Raw genomic sequence first — 21,958 nt, 5'->3', positions numbered from 1 at the left:
ATGGGTGGTTCCTTTTCAGATCCCAACACAGGTCACAGTTGTCTAAAGGTGGAACTTTATTTATTTGCCCCCTTTCCTTGATATTGGAACCTGCCTACATGTATCCCTCACCTGGAAGCATCCATTTCCCTAGAAAATTAACAGGGCAGGGAATAGAGCCCATTTGTGTCTTTTATTCTTGGCATCTTTCAAAGTGCCTGGCCTAGAATAGACACTGAGAGCACCTTTATAGAAAAGAATATTTAGGAGGCATCAAATATAGGTAAGACGATGTGTTTAAAATTTTTTCTACTGAAATTTCTTAAGAAGCTAGTGAATACCACATTCCTAAGAATCTAAGACTTTATTCTTAAGAAAGCTATCATTATTACAAATTTTATCAAATCCACTTTTTTCTTTAACATCTACGTAGATTGTATCTTACAACCTGTCTTTCTTTTACTATGGATTAATGTTGTTGTTGCTTAGGAGTGACCCTTGAAAAACAGAGACTCCTTCAAAGAATAATAATTTTAAAGCTGTGTTCTTTGCTTACCTTTTATTCACAGTCTCTTTTTTAGTTCCAGGATATATTTTGTTTTCTGAATTTCCATGTAGGTTGTGGTTTTTGTTTTTGTTTTTTCAGTCTAGGGAGCTTTTATTTTTTCTTTTAATGCAATTTCGTACTATTTAATAGGTATATTGATTTGCCAGAGCAGCAATACCAAAATACTACAGGCAGTGGCCTAACCATTAGGTATTTCTTTTCTCACAGTTCTGGAGGCTGAAAGTCTAAGATCAAAGTTGGTGGACTTGATTCTCAGTGCCTTTCTCTTCTCCTTAACTTGCATATGGTCATTTTTTCTCCATGTCTTTGCGTAGAACTCCCTCTGTGTATGTCAGTGTCCTACACTAATCATATGGGACTTGGACCCACCCTTCTGATCTCATTTTATCTTACTTACATCTTTAAAGGCCCTGTTTCCAAATATAGTCAAATTCTGAAGTCAAATTCAACATGAATTTGGTGTGTGTGTGTGAGACACAATTGAGCTCATAATAACTACATCCTTTTTTCCTCAAGGATGTTAACTGTTCTCTGATGGACTATGCTTTGATAAATATAAGCTATGCTGTAATTATATAAAAAGGTCCCCTTCTCTATTGCAGAGAAGCTTCTGGATCACTGTGCACTTAGCCTGCTAAGCCTTTCTAAAGACCCTTCTGGAGCTTTCACCTGACAGTTATTATATTGGAGTGAATTTGAGATTGGCAACTGGTTCCCATGGAGCCTGGGAGTATGCTGTTCCCATTATTTATATCCTAATGCAACTTGGTGAAAATTAAAACAGATTATATTGCAAATAGCATCAGATGAGAAGGCAGAGAAATCTGGCTCTCATTCCAGGTCTGCCACCATTTAGCTGGTGAATGTAGCCAAGTTGTGTCCATATCTGGTGTCTTCATTCCATGCAATGAGAGAGTTGGTCTTTAAGCTCCTCTTCCTCTTTGATGATCATTAATCTGATACCGTTTCCCAAGTGAACATTAGCAGATCCCTGGGATGTTTTGTGTTCAACTCTGGTCTCCAACACATGTTCTAGTGCTATAGTATCTGTGTTACTTTTTTGCTTGCTACCCACTGCTTATCCAGAGCAGTTCCCTAAACTTTCCTAAACTAACCATTTTGCATCATGAGAGTAGAGCTGCTTGGCCAGTAAGGTGTGCATATACCTATAGTGTTATTTATCAGTTGTTGATTGTCTGTTACCTGCCTTCCTATCTTCCACGTCTCCAAAGCAAAGCTAGCATTAAAATTATCTGCTAAGAGCACTAAAAAGCTTCTCACTGTCCGGCGGTGATATCTAAACTGAGACAACCTTGTGGAATCACAGGGCTAGCTGTCTTTAAGGCTATGAAACTAGATTCATCTTCCTGTATTTTACTACTTATAATCTTGCTCCAAAAATATTCAACTTTGGGGGTTGCACAAGTCAGTCCAACACTCACTGTTCATCACTTTTATTTAAATCAGAATATGTATCTTTATGTTCAATTGAAATATACCTTCTACAACTTCTGCCTATAGAATCCTTGTTTCACAAGGTAGACTTTTGTTATTGGTAGACAAAGTTCCTGCCTGACATTCCCTTATGCCACATTCTTAGTATTGTCACAAGTTGTCTTTGAGTGCCTCTTTCCTCATGTTTGGGAACTCATGCCCCTTCTCTTGCATCGTATGTAGTATTAATTCACAAGTCAAGTGTCTACTATGCATTTGGTCCTGTACCCAGAAATCGTGAAAAAAGGTGAACAGTGAACAGACTCTAGACACTTAATTTTATTATTCTATTATTCACTTTCTTATTTTCCTATAGGTAGATAAAATTTTATACCCATTTTTTTCATTAAACAAATATTTTTCATCACTTACTAAAAATTTAGAAACTACTAGATGTGACGAATATAATAAACACCAATGATATTGTGAAATTTACATTTTACAGATGACATAGATATCTGGATATAGCCATTTTGTTTTGTGTTATGGTAATTTTTATTAGTTCTTTTTAGTTATACAGAATGTAAGAATTTATTTTGACACAATGATAAAAGCATGGAATATAATTTGCTCTAGTTCAGTCCCTAGTATTTCCCCTTTCTTTCCCCTACTCCCTCCTCTTGTTCTTTTCTCTCTACTCTACTGCCGTATTATGGTAAATGTCATCAAAAAAATGTCCAAGGTACTCAATGAATAGGAGGCCCTAAGTTAGATGCAGGGTAGAGAGAGGATAACAGAGAAGAGGAAACAACCCATGTAGACATGGGTTACATGACTTCCCAGTCATCCTAAGCAAATTTATGTGTGTGTTTTGCCTCTCATCTTGATTGTTTTTATAGGCACTGATAACAATTTTGAGTGGTTATATATCATAGTGCTTTTTTTACAAAAATCCTTTTGTTTAGTTTTTCTATTGATTCCAATGTTTTTGTTGCTGAGATGGCACTGGATGGACATTTTCGAGTATGTGTGGTCTCTTATTTCCCCCTTTCTATATTTCTATCACTTGAAAAAAAGATTTCCACACCAAATTATCCTGGAAACACTTCTTTTCCAAAGGTTGTTTTTACCATTAGGAGCTATGATTAAATATGGTGTTCTTGCCTTTGCTTCACCAATACTGAGTATTACTGAAAAAAAATTAAGTGAAAAATTTAAACACACATATCTGTACACATACACTTTCCCCAACAGTCCAACAGCTTACCGTGGGTATCACAATCTGCCCTGTGGTTGGGCATTTTAAATCCCCAATCCTTCCTCCTTTTTAAAAAATCTAATACCGATAATGTTCAGGGTCATGTATACATATTTTAGAACATTATCAGTAGACAACTGGGTTTATTTTTTATTCTGTGATATCACTTGGCATAAGAAATGCCTCCGTAAGTCATTCAGTTTTTACGTGAACTTATTTGGTTCATTTTTATGTGGTTGCTATATTAAGTGAAATGCAAATGAGACTACCTATTTATTGCGTATTTCTCTTTTTAGGAACACTACATATTGCAGCAAAGTTGCATTTCCTCTGGAAGTTGTTCAAAAAGACAGCTGTTTCAATTCCCCCATGAAACTTCCAGTGCATAGACTGTATATAGAATATGGTATTCAGAAGATCACTTGTCCAAATGTGGATGGATATTTTCCTTCCAGAGTCAAACCCACCATCACTTGGTATATGGTAAGCAAATTAAAGCACATTTTATTCTTTCTTAAATGGCAATACTTATTTGCTGAATTAAATGTAAGAGCTGAGTTTTCTCTCCTCACATTTTCTGATTTCTGCTTTAATAACTTTGTATAAAACTTGCCACTGCCTCATTTTATACTATTTCAAAGAAAGAGGTATGGGTTGCTTCACCTCAGCCCACTGTTTCTTAATTTACATCCTCTGGAATACCAGAACTAACTTGTTTCTGTTAACTTCCTGTCAAACACATTTTGAGAAGTGTCTACTTTTACTCACTGCTTAGTGAGGTTAGAAACTGCTGATTCATCTAGGTGAATTTCAACTCCTTGGTTTGTCAGTACTGTTTTTTTTGTTATTTATGTGTGTTTTCTTATTTGCCCTCATTTTTGGGCACCATCTATCTATGGCTTCTCCCGCATCTGAAGGATCTAGAAAGTGTTTAATCAAAAAATGAAAGTTTGGAAGGTGATACTTGTGGCAGCAAGAAAGCTTTTAAATTTCGAGCCCCAACTTATACGTAAGCAAAACTTGGTGACAAATTATCCATGAGAACTCCTTTTGGTAATTGAGTGAGAGAAGCTACCAACACATTTGAGACCCTTATGGGAAGGCAGGGAAGCCAGCAGAAGGAAGTTGTGTCTTGCCTGGTCCACTCAACAACAGGAGACCCCAAAAGAGCCAACAGGTGCTTACTGACAAGTACAGCAGGCCAACTCAGGAGCAGCAGCTGAAATTAGGAGAGGATTTGCTGGGAGAAGGTAGGTACAAACAGTAAGGTTGGATGGGGTCGGAGCAGTTCTAGTGCTTTATAACTCTAAAAAGTGACCAGATACATAGAGGAGAAGCTGCTAAGAGTAGAAGAACATTTGCCTAGTATATGAAGGGCTTAAGTTTGAGCCCCATCATGCAAGAAAAGAAGAAAAGGAACTGGATCAGGACAATGTAGAAGAAGGGAAAAGAAGGGACTGGCTAAAATGGAGGAAGGGAACAGCAGGACATCCCATGGCAGAACCCCTATAGATTTGGAGAGGAATCTCTCTGAATTTCGAAAATCCTGCCATATTCTAAAGTCCAGAAAAAAACTAATTTCACATAAAAATGAAGAACAACAGTAAAAAAAAAAAAAGGTAAAATCCTATTCAAAGCTATAAGAAAAAGTAGAATAACGTCTATGCGGAAAAAAGAAAGTATGTCAGAAGTGTGTATAATTACCTATTTAAAAATGAGCTAAAAGACATTAAGAAAGGTCACAAAAAGTGAAAGAATAACATAAATAACAGAAATTATATAACTCACTGAAAACTTAAAATGAAGAAAATAAGTTATTTCAGAAATGAAGGCAAACCAAGGAATGAGTGTGTGTGTACATGAATGCACATATATAAGTATGTACTAGTCCATTGAACTGGTAGAACACTTTACTCCCTGAACCCCTATTACCTGCTTACTCCAGCAGAAGTTTGCACACATGTTCACACACACATAAATACACAATACATAATGCCTGAAGATTGGTAGGAAGTAAAAAGGAGAAAACTTTTTAAGAGTAAAAAATAATGAATAACATAAAAAGGTTAGAGTAGCTATACAAATATCAGATAAAGTAGACTTTAAGACAATGAGGATTACTGAAGATAAAGAGAATATTTTGTAATAGGAAAAAGGTCACTTTATTGGAGGCATAAAAATAGTAACAGTAAATGTGCCTTTTAAAAATACTTCAAAATACATGAAGAAAGAGTTGGCAGAATTCAAGGATAAATAGACAATTCCACAACCATAGTTGAAAGTTTTAAATTCTCTTAAGTTGTTTATTAATGAAACAACTTAGGAATTAATTTAAAGAAAGAGTTAACTATTAACTAAAGAGATGCAATTTGAACTCGAATAAATGTAGTACTTGCAATGGTTTTAATTCAATGCAGTAAGTTCTAATTCATAAGCTCATAATGATATTTGTAAAAATTTCACTATTTTTATTGAATGCTGATAGAAAATCAGTTTTTGTCTTGAAAACTAGTAAACAAAGAGAAATAATTTAAAAGAGGGGTGGGGGGGAAGGGAAAAAATAACAATGAATCAAACAACATTGCCCTATGTCAATTTATGATTTTTAATAAAAAAAGAAAAAAATAAAAGTGTATGTGCAAAGATTAACATAAACACTTGTACAATTCAGCTCATAAAAAATTACCCTGATGTCTTTAGTTTAAAAAAAAAAAGAAGAGAAATAATTTAATATTCTGATTTTCCTGGAAGAAATATACCATTGGTAATAAAACAGTGCAAAAAAGTATGTGTTATATAAGCATTCCTACTAATAAATGAAGGAGAAATCATAGATTTGGAATACCACTTTGTAAGTTCCAATTGGTTAATAAATCTAAGCATTAAGCATCAATGATTGTTAACGTCACAAATGATAAACCACTAGATATTTTTCTTCTAATAGAAGAACACAGTGTTAGCTATAATCTTGTCAAATAGGTTAAATCTGAGTCTGATCAAGTCTTTACACACTGCTGCTATTTTGCCAGAAATCTAAAAAAATATATTGAGGCACCCCATGAGTTTGCAGTCAGCAAAATTCAGACTGTATGAAACTCCACAGGCCAAATATGCTGAATGATTCAACCTGTAGGAAAAGGAAAGGCATGGAGTAGGAACACCTTAAGAAACATGACGTTAAATGAAGAATATAAGACATTTTAAAAGTGGGTGATGCTATAACACCTCAGGATGTACACATAGTGATAAAATGATGAATGCAAACAAAGAAGTGATTTTACTATGAAAGTATAGATAGTCACTACTTCAGTGGAGGGAGTAGTAAAGGAGGTGTGACAGACATGGGACATGTGGAAGGCCTTCAAGGGTGACTGGCAGAGTGCTATTCCTGGACTTGACTGGTGCTTACCAAGATATTTGTTTCAAAGTAATTCATTAACTCATACATTTATTTAGAGTGGTTTTTTTTTGTAAATGTTTTATTATATAATAAAGTGATTAAGAGTAAGGGAGAACTTAAGGAAGGGAAGAATGGTAACAGGGAGAGGCAGAGGAAGGGTGAGAGGGCGAAGGGTAAGAAAAGTGAGAGGCAGATTGATTTAAGAGCTTTACCCAGCAACTGCATGGACCTAGATTGAATCCTGTTCATTGGAAGGAGCTGCAAAGTAAATTGTGAGAAAATCAGGGAACTCTGAACATATAATACTGATGATATTAGTGAATTATTACTTTTTAAGCTTGATAATGATACAATAGTTATACAAGCTGAGAGAGTCCTATGATTTAGGGAAATATTTGCAAATGAAATTATATGATCTCTGTGATTTATCTCAAACTAATTTGGTGGTACAGTGAGTGGGTATGAGACTGAACTGAACTTGTTAGGGTTGATAAGGGTACAAGGGCTCATTTTATGTTTTCTCTGTAATTGTAATTCTCCGTAGTAAATAGCATAAATGATTAAAATAATAAGATTAACAATTTTATATTAAAAAGTATAATATAGTTTCCAGTTAAAAATGTGTGTTTTTACTCTGCAATCAAGGTCTTTAACCTCTAACCTTGTCTGCTTTTTTAGTTTTCTTCCCTATCTTCCCATATACATGCATTCATTTTCTCCTCTTCTTTTTCCTCACGCAGTCCCTCTGCCTAGAATGTTCTTTGAAAACAGATCAAGTTCTACTTGCTACATGAATTGTTCCTTGCTTTGTCCAGCTGGAAATCACTTTTTCCATATACTCTCATAGCTATTTATTTATATCTGTTTTTACTGCATTATTTTTCTGTAGTCCTTCATTCATGTATTCATTCAACATCCACTCTCTGAAGATTAGTTTTTTCGCTATATTGTGCCAGGAGTGTGGGGGAAAGGAGACAGATGTCCAGCTCTGAAATCTCAAAGGAGTGCACAATTTAACATGGGCAAGTTCATAAGAATAATTTCTGTTGTTATCAAAGTAGAACTTAAATTTCACAACAGTGACAAAGAGAAATTGCTGTTGGTTTTAAGAAGAGGAACAGCATGTGTTCTATGATACTGGCTGTTTCTTCAAAGTGATACCATATCCAGTGACTTCCTGGTTTTGTATTTTCCTCTCTGGAAGAGGGTTGGTGCTGTTAACCATGGCAGGGAATAGTGGAGGAGATGCTGAGGAGTAAGTAATGCATTTAATAAATGTCGTATTAAGTTAGAGATTTCTGCAAGACATCTGGGTGGCAAGTGGCAGTGACTAGCAGATAGTGGTTGCATGCTTATAGGTCTGGAACTTGGGGGAAAAAGCAAAACTGATGATAGAGAATTGGATGCATCCCTGTGATAGTTGGAACCCTTAAGAAGACTAAATAAAGTGAGAAGCGAAGCCAGCCAAGGTCAAGCTCTAGAGATATTATTCATGAGGAGAATGGAAGATAAAGTCTGGAGAAGAGACTAAGAAAAGTCACTGCCATAAAACCATTGTGGCAGACAGCCAACAGTGTGTGGGTCACTGAAAACGACAACCAGCAAGCAGCCACCTTTCTGTCTTCTACTACTGATGCCTGTTGTACTATTTTTTTTTTTAATTTATAACTTTGCATAATTGGATGACACCTTTGATCCTAAGAGTTCTGCCATCCTGGGGACGGAATCAGGGTTTCAGTTGCTGCATGCTCCTGTTGCTGTATAGCAGTGCTGGTCTTGCCTTCAGTTCTCTACCTTCTAAATCAGCTGTAAGCACCCGCTTAGGTTTCTTGGCCCCACTATAGCAGTTCTCTTTTTGTTGAATTACCTACCTTGACATTATAAAAATGATCTCTTTTAGTAATATCAATAAATCTATGAAGATTAAAAGTCACATTAATTATAATCAGTTCCAGCAAATTTGCTTTCCTCTTATCTGCAAACAGAGTACTGCTGAATTGAAAGGAGGGAGCGGAAACTAATGATCTCACGTTTTACTACTATGAGGCAGGATGGTAGGTGCCACATATGTTGTCATACATAAAACTCATCAAAACTCCCTACCATGGATGCCACCTCTTAATAGATTAAGAACGGGAGGCTCAGAAAGGTAAATAATTATAGTTAACATCTATTGATCACAGGGACTACATTCTAAATGCTTTGTTATACTCTAGTCTCTCAATATCTTGTGAAGTAGGTTCTCTTTTCCCCATTTTGTAGTTGAAGAAACTGAGGTATAGTGTAGTTGAGCCTTTTGCCAAAGCCACAAGGCTAGGAGCCAAGATTCAACCCATGTGTTAAGAACCCACACTGCTACATTTCTTCTATAATTCAATCAAAGTCATCCAGCTGTGGATGTGAGCCTGGAGCTTCAGCAGTTCTGTGGAGTCTTTGAGCTACACTACCTAGGAGTGATATACAGGCTGGTCCAGTCTTTCCTTTTAGAACTCTCGCACTTGGAAGGGCAGGCAGTCTTTGAACAAAAATCAAACTTTGGGCTGGACTGTCGGACCTAAGGAAACCTGTAGAGGGTTTCCTGGGAAATCAGAGGGTCTCTAATAAACTGAGACTGGAAGAAACAGAAAACCCAATGTTTGTATTTCAGAAATGCAGAGGAAATGGGACAGGATTGTATTTCTGTCCTCTGCATGTCTTCTTTTTCTTTTTCCTCCTCCTTTTGGCATGGCAGGGTTTCCTTAGTTCCAGACCCAGAATTCACAGTTCTCTCATTCAACATTCCTGTGAGGTAAATTGATGTGCAGTAAATGTTTGTTGTATGAGCCAGGTTTCCTAACCAGCCTGGAAAACAAACCATGGTTTGTAAGTGATCTGCTGGATTTCAAATAGCCAGTTTATCCAAGAACTTCTGGAACACACTGTGTATATAAATTGGAGACTGCCTGTTTATTCACACAGGGACCTCCAAATATATAGCAGGAAGGACAGAGGTAAGTGATTCTGTTGTTGTTTTTATTGCTATTATTGTTAGATTTATTTAAAGACCTGGGTTTTAATATATGAAAAGCCATCCTCACTTTCATATTACTGAATGAATTCTCTTCCTCATTGTTGCAGTTTGATATTTGAAATTTCTTGTTAGAGAGATACTAGCAAAAGCAAAGGCAACTTCCCTTTTCCTTGAGGATCAGGATAACTGCTTTGGGTGTTTTGAATTTTTCATTTATGGCAATGGCTGAAATACTTACAAATGCCATTTAGCAGAATGATTGCCATACTGGATATTGATTTATCAAAAACTGTTTGCTTTCAAACCCATTGTAATCATTAAAATTGGTATGTTACCTCTACTTATAATTTTTGATGTGAAATTAATCTGAATTGGTCAGATATTGTTTGTGAATTGCTCTCAGAAACTAGGAAAATCTTTGTTTTTTTCTGACAAAATACCATCAGGAAAGAACATTTTTAAAAACTGTCAATCCAAGCCTTTTCATTGGCATAGCATGTATTGTTGTGAAGTTAGTTCAAGATCTGTGTAAGAGACTTTATTTTTTAAATGCTTCCTTCAATTTGGTTCTGTAACTTGGCTAGATTGGTTCTTTATCCCTCTCCTTTCTCTATAGTCTCTAAAGTAATTTTTAACTTTTGTCATGAAGTTAGTATGCATCATATTCTCTTTCAGAACTATACATGTATAATTCTACATATATATGTATATATATACACATGACATTATTTTATATACTTTTAGGCCCTCTGAGGACCAGGATTCATCACTTAAATAAAATCCAATTCAAGTAAATGTCTCTGAAGCCTTGAGGCTGAATCATGCCAAATGAATCACCTATTCTCTATTTTGATAGAACTTAATTTATATCTCATCTTTGTTCCTGTAGCAATTTTATTTCTGTTCTATACTAGGTTGTGAGCTCTATCTTTCTCTCTTTTTCCTTCCCCTAAACACCAGTCACACAGCACAAAACTAAGCCAATATATATTGCACTTAGGAATTGATTAAATAATTGAATGAATTAGACTGAACTGTAAAATTCCATGAGGGTAAGTGCCACTCCTGTTTTTACTGACTGTTATATATCCGGCTCCTAATAGTGCCTGGCACATAGAAAAGACTTTGTAAATATTTATAAACATTGGATGACTTAGCTCTGTTTATTGGAAAAGACTGTTTTATGGAACTCCTCTGAGACTTCATGACAAAATATAATGTATTTTATACCAACTTAATCTTGGATACAAAAACTTCAGTAGCTCTTCCTGACTGTTCAGATCTTATATCCTAATTAAACTCTTTGTATTCTTACTCCTACCACCCCTTTAATAGGAGTAAGAATACAAAGACTAGCTATATAGAATATAACCATAGAATAGTTTTAGGTTATCCGACCCACCACTCATGTCTTGTATTCCACATGCTCGCTACCACTTACATACTCCATGAGCTCTCCACTCCACTCCATGTCTTGTAGCTTTGCTTCTTCCATACACATTTTTAATCATGCAACAAATGTATTGAGCTCTGTGTGCCAGATATTGGGCAAGTTGCAGGCCAGCAGAATAGTGCTCATCCACATCCCACTGGCCCCTACAGGAGTTAATGTTCTAGAGGAGAAGGCATTGATTTATCATTCTCCATGAAAACAGAACATCATAATAAAGTAATTTAAGTACTAACAAGAAGGGAAATAATACTAGGAGAGGGCAGGTGAGTTCTTCACACTTTTTTCTGTGTCTAGAGTCCATTTTTCTCATGTCTTCCAGTAGCTGTTGATAGTCTACTTATCCTTTAAGAACCAGCTCAAGTCTTCCTTCTCCATTAGGTTTTTCTCAGTTCTTTCTTTTTGATCTTCAGGTACTTCCCACCCCCATGTTTTCCATTGTATTCGTTTTGTGGCCCCACTACAAGGAATACCTGTGAGTTGTAAATGCCTATGAGTTAGGAGACATGTCTTTTCCATTTTTTGTGCAAACAGTTCTTCGCGTGTTGTGGTTCATTGAGTGCAAACCCTCGCTTTACTGTGACATTCCCCTGACCACAGCCTTCCCCTCTCCACACGCTTCATTTCCGTCCAAGGATCTCAAAGTCATTTCTTGTGCTTTTCTTTACCTGTGTGTTGTGGTCTGTTATTACAGCAAATGTTTCGTCGTTGAGAAGTTGCTCTTCTATTTCACTTCTCTCTTTTGGATGAAGAATGAGGAACTGTTGGGTCAATTAGAAGGACTTTAGCTTCTAGTTAGCTAAGTATTTGCTTCATTGAAGAAATTCATTTACTGTTAACTCATTTCTTGCTTTTGGAAATATGGAAATAGGTTTATATTCTTTGAATATCCAACTCTTCGTTCATGTCCATTTTATTCTGATTTCCAACAATGCTTCTAAAATCATCATAAAATTTGCAGAATTTATTTTTCAAGATTTTTTATATGTTCAAAAATATTCAGTCTTAGGTACATGTGCTAGAAATGGAGCTACTTATAAGACAAAGAGTTAACCAGACACAACAGGATAAAGTTAATATGCATTTATATTTTAATAATGTCCTGAAATTCTGCCCCCCACCACACATACACACATTTCTTCATTTATGTTCTTAAAATTCTGTAGGCTTCATAGCTTTGAAACAGCTATACGATGTTCCTTTTAGCACATTCTTAAAAAATGCTGTGGAGGGTATGGTGGTACATGTAATCCCAGCAACTCAGGAGACTGAGGCAGGAGGATTGCAAGTTGGAAACCAGCCTGACCAACTTTGCAAGACTCTGTCTTATAAAGAATGGAAGGAAGGAAGGAAGGAAGAAAGGAAGGAAGGAAGGAAGGAAGGAAGGAAGGAAGGAAGGAAGGAAGGAAGGAAGGAAGGAAGGAAGGAAAGAAGGGAGGGAGGAAGGGAAGGGAGGAAGGAAGGAAGGAAGGAAGGAAGGAAGGAAGGAAGGAAGGAAGGAAAGAAGGGACGGAGGAAAAGAAAAGAGAAAGAAAAATACTGATTTTAAAAAAGGACTGGGGATGTAGCTCAGTGGCTGGGTGCTCCTCAGTTCAACCCCCAATACTCTACCCTCAAAATGCTGTTGACAAATTCGTTAATAATCCCTGACTTCTTATCCTGAAAAGGCTGCTTTTCCAGTTTACCACTAATTGCAGAAACCAGCCTGATTGGAGTGATTGAAGTGATAGAGCCAATCACACTATTAACACTGGAACTGGCTCCAGGCATAGAATAGATGCAGGTCCACTGTATGGAGTGAAGACACAAGTATCAGGTGGGATTAAAAGCAAAGGCTTTGAAACAAATACATTTTGATTTACAACTGAAATACATAGATTGGGTTTTGACCCAGTGTTATGACATTGACTGTCATAACTCACAGACTCTGTTTCCTCATTTATAAAATAGAGATAAGAGAACTGCAAACTCTTTTGGAAAAAGAATCAGATAATACAATGCATGTTAAGTGCATGTTTCAGTATAATCTTTACAGCATCAACTCACTGCTGGGAAGAGTTGCTCATTCTTAGTTAAGAAACCCGTGAAAGACCTTTTTCAGCTGGGTTTCAGCTCTGTACTGTGCTATCTATGAGATCTCTTTATCTGTCTGTCTCATTTTTTTTTTCCCTCTCTGTAAAACTGGAGCATATTCAGTCTGATCTGTCTACTTCACAGGGATTTAAGAACAGCTAAGCTAACAAATGGGGGAGAAAAATATCTTTCAACTGTTTAAATGAAAGGTGCCAAAAAAATCCAATAGAGTTCTAAACTCAATTTAAACCAAATATGACATAAACTCGTTATAAGAATGTGGTTCTTTGTGGCTATTTTATACTTTGTGTGTAACCTCAGGGTATTAAAATCTGCTGATGTGACAAGTGTCCAGGAGCACTGCTTAGTCAGACAGGAGAAGCTGCAATGTCAAAAGTTTACCTGAGTGGACATCGTCAGCTCCCTCTTGATGACCTTCTCCATGAAGCAGAAGTTCAGGGCTATCCTTAAAAGACACATTTCCTGTGACACAGAATTACAAAATGTGCCTTTTAGGGCAACTGCCATATTTCAAAATACATGCTCCAGTAATTGAAGGAAGAAAACCTCAAGCATACAAGAATTAAATATGTGAGTACAGGAAATTGGAACACACATGTGAGTAACAGATTCTCAGAATGTAAAGATCTAAAGGGCCTTAGAGATAACCTAATCCTTTTTATCATTCATGAATTACTGACACTTAAAATAAAAACAAAAAATTTTTTAAAAAGTAAATATTCATCATGTTTTTCTGCCACAGAGGATATATTGATGTTTTTCAGTAAAATAAAAAATAAAAAAAAAAAAACCAATATCCTTGAGACTCAGAAGGTAGGACTTTGGTTATTTTGTATGAGTTAGTACAATCTCAGTATTTAACCGTGAACTGAGCTATATGAAAATATGAGTTAGGAGCAGAAATAAACTCTTAGATCTTGATGAGGCTGATGAAAAAAGCTTTTGATTTTTGAATTCTGGAGTCAATGATGGTCAGTTGTGAAAATGGGATAAAAGAGCAGAAAAACAAAAATGTTTGGAAATGATTGATGTAGCGATTCTGCAGGGTGACAAAGAATGCCAAAATCAGACACCTAAATTGAAGTGTAGTTTATCAGATAACAATGGCTAGATTCCTGAATTAATATAATCACTGAAAAGTTGTAAAAATTTATAGTTGTTCTCTACAGCAGGACTTACAATTGTTCAAATTTTCTTAATCATTTTTTAAAACCTAACTTTGCTTTACTGTAAACATGAAAGCTGGATCCTGAGATAGGAAACCTATGCTTTTGAAATCATATCTCAGTTTAGTATTTTTATTTCTCTTTTGCAGAAAAGTTAAGGACATTTCTTTTATATGTTCTTGCAGAAACACCATCCAGATACTTGACCAAAACATGTTTTGTAAAAAGTGTAGCATAGATATTTGGATGCTCTGTGCAAAATTAGATGTGAGAGTGTATGCGTTCATTCATTTTCCAAACATGTATATAACGAGTAACACCTTTTCTTCTTCCAGGGTTGTTATAAAATACAGAATTTTAATAATGTATTACCTGAAGGCATGAACTTGAGCTTTCTCATTCCCTTGATTTCAAATAATGGGAATTACACATGTGTTGTCACATATCCAGAAAATGGACGCACCTTCCGTCTCACCAGGTCTCTGACTGTAAAGGTGGTAGGTAAGCATGACTTGTGTTGAGTACACACAACAAATGCAATAATCTTGTTTTGGTTCTTAATAATTTATTACATTCAATAGACAAAAGACTTCTTTTGTTCACTGCTTGCAGTTCCATGTGCACTGTAAGCATCCAATAACTGTTGGTTGACTGAATATGTGAATGAAGTAAAAGCATATGGGAATGAAAGAGTATCTGACAGATTGGTGTTTAAATTATATCACTTCTGGTTAATAGTCATATGATTCTGTTTTGGTCAAGATTTCAGTCTCCTAGTCTATATTCTAGGACTAAGACTACCTAGCCCTCCAAATAACTGAGAACATTAGAAATAACATACATATGTGCAGACTCAGTTCCAGGCAAGAAGTGGAGACTCATTGAATGATATTAATGTCATATCAAAAAAGTATTTTACTTGGATTAAGTAAACTGTGTCTTTCTACTTATTGAAAGTACTGTTGCTGTAGGTGTTTGCTAGCAGTGTTCAATTATTATTTTTCTCTGAGAGAATAGTGGGTAAGAAATAGGGAAATAGAATGAACAACGCCTAGGCAGAGTCAAGACTCCTATCAAACCCAGATATCAAGAGAACTAGTGTCATGATATGTGGCTTTTAGAGTTAAGCCCTAAATACCACAGCATCTACTGTGTTTAAAATGATAGTATACTAAATGTTAACACTGCATTCCAGCAACCGGAAATAACCTGTTTTGATGCTCCATGTAGATCAACTAATTCTAAATCCCAAGTCAGTGCTCAGGGCTTTGTCTGTTAGTCTGACACCAGATTCACTGCAAATTAGAAAAAAGAAGGTTTTAACATAGTACAAGTAAAATTCAAATCAAATAGTTTTGTGATCACTTCTCCTTTGTTTACTTTTGAAATAATGCTGAGTTTGGGATTAAAAAAAGACTAAATTTACAATCTAGCATGAGAGGATTTTAGAAGTCAGATGAATCAAATAGCTAAGCATATTCATCTCAGCAGTTGTTTCTAATACACCTACTTGAATATGTCCATTTTTAGAAAGTTAACAGGTGTACTTGGTCACTCTGATTATAGGTATAAAATTTGACAAAGAAGAGTGGAATGGTTCCTAATGTTGAAGCAAACTCATTTTTTAAAGCTGCAAAGCATTGAGTATTTATTATATATTGCTAGAGATTACTTAATTTATTTGTCAAACTGAAACTCTGAGGTAATTTTTATTTATCTTGAGTTAAGGAAAATTTATTTTTCAAAGATTAAATAAAAATTTAGGTTCATAGAGTTATCATCTGACATGGTCAGTATTAGAATCTGGCTACTAAATCTTTAAAACCCTAAAAAGCACTTCCAAAGTATTTTTCTCTCAACTTATGAACATAGACAATTCTAAAAGCAGTAATTCCAATATTTATCTGATAATTCAGTATCATTAGACATATGGACTGTCATTAAAATTGTTTTTTTTTAATTTTTCATTGATCTTTGCATTCATATTATATTTATTTAACCAAGTCCTATATTAGGTACTGAGCATTTTGTGGAGAAATATTTAGATAATATAATCATAACTAATAATCATGGATTATAAATTGAAAAGATATACTACTATCATGTCATATTTTTGAGCTAAAATTAATTTGGCATCTCAAAAAGAAAAGGAAATAGAGAAGAAATAATGAAAACATGAGAGCAGTTAATTATAATGTAGTATGTAAGTCTATCTCATGTAAGCTTTGGAAGTCAAGAACACTGTTTAAACCTTCTATCTTGAAACATGAAGAAAACTCAATATGTGTTGTTTGTTTCTTTGTAAAGGAAAGCCTGTTTTCTATGCCCACAACCCTTCTGTAACCAAACGTGTGAATTTTCCACACCAAGCAATTCTCCAATTCTCTGTGGACACCATCTGTGCTTCCTACCATTTAATTTGGTTTGATACTAACTACTCGGAGCTAGGACAGACCCCACAGGTTAAGGTTCAGTCTCTCAGGACTGCCCCAATCCCTCTTCAGATACCAGTTGCAAGCAGTGTGTGCCCAGGTCACCCCACACTATTGTCCTACTTGCTTATGTATTGAGTATTCCTACAACATCCTCTTCTACTCTAATGGCTCACAGTAATCTCTTTACTTAAATTTACTAGTTTATTTAAAAAGTTATTATAAAGGATTCAAATAAACATCCAGATAAAGAAGTATAAAGGGCAAAAATCTAAAAGGATCCTGAGCAAAGGAGACTCTGTCCCCATTGTATTCAGGTACACCATCCACTTTCCATCCTCATATATGGATGTATTCACCAATCCATTTGAGAGCAGGTGGCTCTCAAAACCCCACTGCTTAGGGATTTTATGGATGTTCCATTGCATAGACATGATAGACTTAATCATTGCCATCGGTGATTAATTCAATCTCCAGCCCCGTCCCCTTCCTACAGGTTGGGGGTTTGGGGCTGAAAGTTTCAGCCCTTTAATCATGGCTGAAACCAGCTCTCACTCTGAAGTTATCTAGGGATCCATACCATCAGTCATCACACTAACATACAAAAAGATACTTATCACTCCAAAGATACAAAGAGACTTACAAGTTCTTGGGTCTAACTGGGGACTAACATCAAATAACTGGAGACAAAGACAAATGATGCTCATCAACTCTAAAAAATTACATTGATGTTAGGAATGCTGCATCAGGAATTGGTAACAGAGACCAAATACATATTTCCTATTACGTTACACTTTGCTTGTTTTAAGTGAATGAAGTGCAGTAATTGAGTTCATATTAGACCATGTTCCTTTTTTAGAATTGACAAACTGCCAGGAAACTGGGAAAGGCCTCATGGATTTTGGAATAAGGATACGAGATTTAACATCATCTCTCTTTTTCTCTGTACTTTGTTTTCCATCACAGGCTCTCCAAAAGATGCAATACCCCCACAGATCTATTCACCCAATGATCGTGTGGTCTATGAGAAAGAACCAGGTAATTATAGCTGTGCCTCTGAAATTCATTGAGATTATCTTAATTACAAGAAATAAAATGAAATTCAAGTTAGTTTAAGACAATAAAGGACTATTGTAAAGAAGTACAGGAATTTGAACTGAAATGTTGGCAGCTCTGGGGATCAGCTACTTCACTGATCTCAAGGACAGCTCCAGGAATCTTTGCTTCTCTCTCAGCATCTGCTCCCTTCTTCTTCTGCTAGCAGTCTTCCTCTGCAGATTAGTGATTTTTCTGTGAATCAAACTTGACTTTGCACAAGGCTTTGGCTTACCAAAGCTGCAACAAGAATGCAAGACCTCCTTCAAGCTTCTGCTCCACTATAAAAAGGCAGAGGATGGAGCTCAGAGACAGGACTGTGGCTATCATAGGTATAAATTGATAGAATTAATACACCTATATTCAAAACATCACAGAATGTTTAGTATGGCTCTCTGGGTCTCCTATTTTTATAATTTTTTGTGTTAGACAAAAATCACTTTTAACTGACCAAATAAAAAATAATTTATGTCCTTCTGACTCAAAGTTTCCCACAGTTAAATGAATAGAAAACTGTAGAAAAACTTAGCATTTTCTATATTGTATCCTTTACAAGAAATACATTCCAGATGTAATATGAAAGAGAATGTGTATAACATGTGCTAAAGATAATATAGCCTACAATCAGCATGAGTGGTAAACAGCAATACCAAAAAAGAATTAAAATGAGTTTGCAAAAATTGTTTGCCTTATAAAAAATAGAGATTACACTAAAGGATCTGCCAACCTTAAATAAACTGAATTTCCTAGAATTAGCTTTGACTTTATATAGTAATATGAACATTATTCCCACTATCAGGGTAATCTCCTACTAATCACTGAAATATGTTTCATCTACTTAAAATATCATGTTTACAAAAACAGTTTTGGGTTTGATGTTCATTTTACCTTACTTAGTGAAATATTAATCTAGGAAACTGGAGGAGAAAGATCTAAGAATCATGCATTAGAAGGGAGAATAGAAAATGATGACTAGGTTAGATAAACCTAAGTACAAATCAGGGTGACCAGATAACCTATCCTCTAAACCTGGATACTTTTTGAGAGTGAAAGTAGTCAGTATTAGTAACTCATCAGGAAGCCAGGCAAAACGCAGTATTATTCTTAGCAAGCTAAGATGGGAATTGCAGTCTAGGTCAAATTCTGGTCTAATACTTTTCAATAATTTGATCTAGAAATGTTCTTTAAATTTATGTGTTAGGGAGCTTTCTATTGCTGTGACATAATACCTGAAATAACTTTAAAGGAGAATTGGTTTATTTTGGCTCAGGTTCAGAGGTTTGAGTTTATGGAGAGCTGGCTCTCTTGTTTCTGGGCTTCTGGTGAGACAGAACATCATGGAGGTAAATGTGTAGTGAAGCAAAACTTTTCACCGGGTGATGCCAGGAGGCAAAGGGAGGGCATCAGTCCTCGTGTACCCTTCAAGGGCAAGCCTCCAATGACCTGCTGCTTCCATCTAGGCTCCGCCCCCTAAAGGTTCCACCACCTCCCAAAAGTTTTGGGGGGGATTTAAGATCCAAACTATAACTGTCTTTAAGATTCAGTTTTTGCTTTTGTAAAACATGAGTATTTCCTCAAGATTAAATAACATTAATTGATATAAATATTTATAGCACAGTCACTTGTACAAAATTCTCAGTGTGTATATAGCTGCTGGGGCCGCTAACTACTTTTCCCTCTGTGTGGTGTTCTCCCTGATCTCATATTCCATCTTAGAAGGATAGCTTAGAACTTCTATTTTTTAATTGACTTTAAGTTTAATAAATGTACCCCAATTTCTTGAGAATTTCAAAAGATGAGGGATTCTCTGTCAATTCTCTTCAGTGATGGTATCATTCCATCTTCCTTGGACAACCACCAAAGATCTGGGAAGTCTTTTCTTGATCATTCTTTGTTTATGAGAGAAATAACAGAAGATAGGAGCAGTTCATAGAGGTTTAAGACTAGAAGGTATTTCTAGAGCCTTTGAATGAACAGTATTATTTAAAGAATATTTAGATTGTATTAAATGTGGGCGTTCTACTAATTTTATATAACGTCATTAGCCTTCCTTTATTGGTTTCGTCTTCTTTTTTATTTGTTTGTATTTGTAATAAAGTATGGTACATTGCATTATGGTGGACAACTAGAGAATTAGAATTAGACTAATACAGTTATGTAAAAGTTGAGAGATGATGGGTTCACACAGATTAACTTCATCTGCTAACCTTTTTTCTTTTTTCTTTCTTTTTAAAGGAGAGGAGCTGCTTATCCCCTGTAAAGTCTTTTTTACATTCCTTAAGGACTCTCACAATGAGGTTTGGTGGACCATTGATGGGAAGAAACCTGATGACATCACTATTGACATAACCATTAATGAAAGGTATCATGAGAGCAGAGAAGGGGTGATTCACCTTAGTCAGTCAGAGGCCCTTTGATTTATATAAGTTAATGAAAGCAAAAATTCTCATTTTTTCCTATAACTAACAAATATTAGCAGAATTTTCATATCTTTAATATTACATCTCAAAGCAGGGCTACTAGACTTGCAATCCATGGACCACCTACTACTACCCAAGAATTGATTTAGAATGTTTTGAGACTGAGCATCTTCATCATAGTTTGCTAGTAGAACAAGCACCATTACTGCTTCTTAAGCCCTACAAGATTCATACTTTTATGATCTCATTTGGAAGTAGATGGAATATACATTCTACATGAATGAAAAGCTTACAAAATAGGATTGAGTATACATGAAAGTAGTTGTGTTCTTTTTCTCAGTCCTGGAGTAAATGCCTATTTTGTGCCTCAGATAATTATGGTTTAGTTCTTGTATTGCAGTGAGTGTGCATACCGTCTTTCTCCCCGCCACATACTTGATAATTACTTTAACAATATTGAATAGACAAATATATGTTCATTAAGTTTTATTTTAAAAGTGAATTGGTAACAAAATAGCTCACTCATAAAATAACAACCTGGATCATTTTATTCTTAAATTTACCTGATATTTTTAAGGGAGATGGAAAAGAGAAATATATGGGTCTTTGAAGACAGAAGACTTCTCTGTAAATGAAATATACCATTGCCAAAGAGCAATTTGTTCACTGCAGCTAGCAATGAGATTAGCTGATCAACTATGTGACAAAGTAGTTCCAAGACCTTAAGCTTTATCACCTATGTGCAAATAGACCTTAAGCCACTTGATTTCTAGAATTGTAAAGCTCTTTTTTTTCCTAACAGTTAGTTCAAATTTTGTGCAAAATCATAAAACTTCTACTTCACAGCAGGTACTGTAGAAGTAACAGTGATAGAGCAATATTTTCAATATAATGTGATAAATACAGTGACTGAGATGCATTGGATGTTGTAGGAAAATTTAATAGGGGATTCAGTCAGTTTAAGGAGATTAGGTAATGCTTCTCAGATGATATAGTACCAAAATCAATATTTGAAGGATGAATAGAAATTATCTAGTTAAAGAAATGAAAAGAATGTTCCTAGTAAAAGGAACATCCTGCACAAAGGCCTGGAGGTTAGAGAAGCAGAGCATATTGAAAGGCACAAAAGGAGCTTCCTGAAATTGAACTATTTTTTTGCAGAAGGAATTGATGAAAGATGTGACTGGAGGCTCCAAGGGAGTGTTATTATTGATCATTTCAAGAATTCTGAACATCGTGTTTCCCATCTTCATAATAATAACGAATGAATAGCAATGAAGTCATGCTGCTCCTCCTTGCTGCTATTGAAACACTTTCTCAGTATTCAGAATAGCAGGGGAGTTAAGTTTGGACTAAACCAATCAGAGCCCTTCACCAAATTTTCCTGACTGACAGACAGTAAGCTTCATCCAAAGGAGAACCTGAATGGCAGTTGCTATAGGAGATTCATATTTTTCCTCTTAAAGCAATGCAGTTCAAAGGGATTTTAAATCTTGATCGTTGACCCAAAATATTTGATCTTTCATTTACTGAGGTTTAGACATTTATTTTTACAAAGTTTTCTGCTCTGAGCAGATCCTTCCTTTATCTGTTTGGATTTAAACATGAGATTTCAGTATCTTCACCCAAATATTCCATCTGTGTTCAGAATC

General features: G+C 35.5%; 1 protein-coding gene across 6 annotated transcripts in view; it reads left to right on the top strand.

The window, feature by feature from the left end:
- The window catches only part of IL1RAP (interleukin 1 receptor accessory protein), a 171,498-nt gene that overhangs the window by 115,526 nt on the left and 34,014 nt on the right, over positions 1-21,958 (top strand). For all 6 annotated transcript variants that reach the window (XR_013757318.1, XR_013757319.1, XM_079100859.1 and 3 more), the window contains exons 4-7: positions 3,536-3,722; positions 14,695-14,860; positions 17,758-17,829; positions 20,122-20,248. Coding sequence is in view for 4 of the 6 variants with exons in the window: in XM_079100859.1 (XP_078956985.1) it covers positions 3,536-3,722; positions 14,695-14,860; positions 17,758-17,829; positions 20,122-20,248 (552 nt within the window). In the remaining 2 variants the exon portion in view is untranslated. The remainder of the gene's footprint in view (positions 1-3,535; positions 3,723-14,694; positions 14,861-17,757; positions 17,830-20,121; positions 20,249-21,958) is intronic.

Source organism: Sciurus vulgaris (assembly GCF_902686455.1).
Source record: "Sciurus vulgaris genome assembly, chromosome: 10".
Taxonomy (NCBI): domain Eukaryota; kingdom Metazoa; phylum Chordata; class Mammalia; order Rodentia; family Sciuridae; genus Sciurus; species Sciurus vulgaris.
This window is presented reverse-complemented; position numbering and strand designations above follow the sequence as displayed.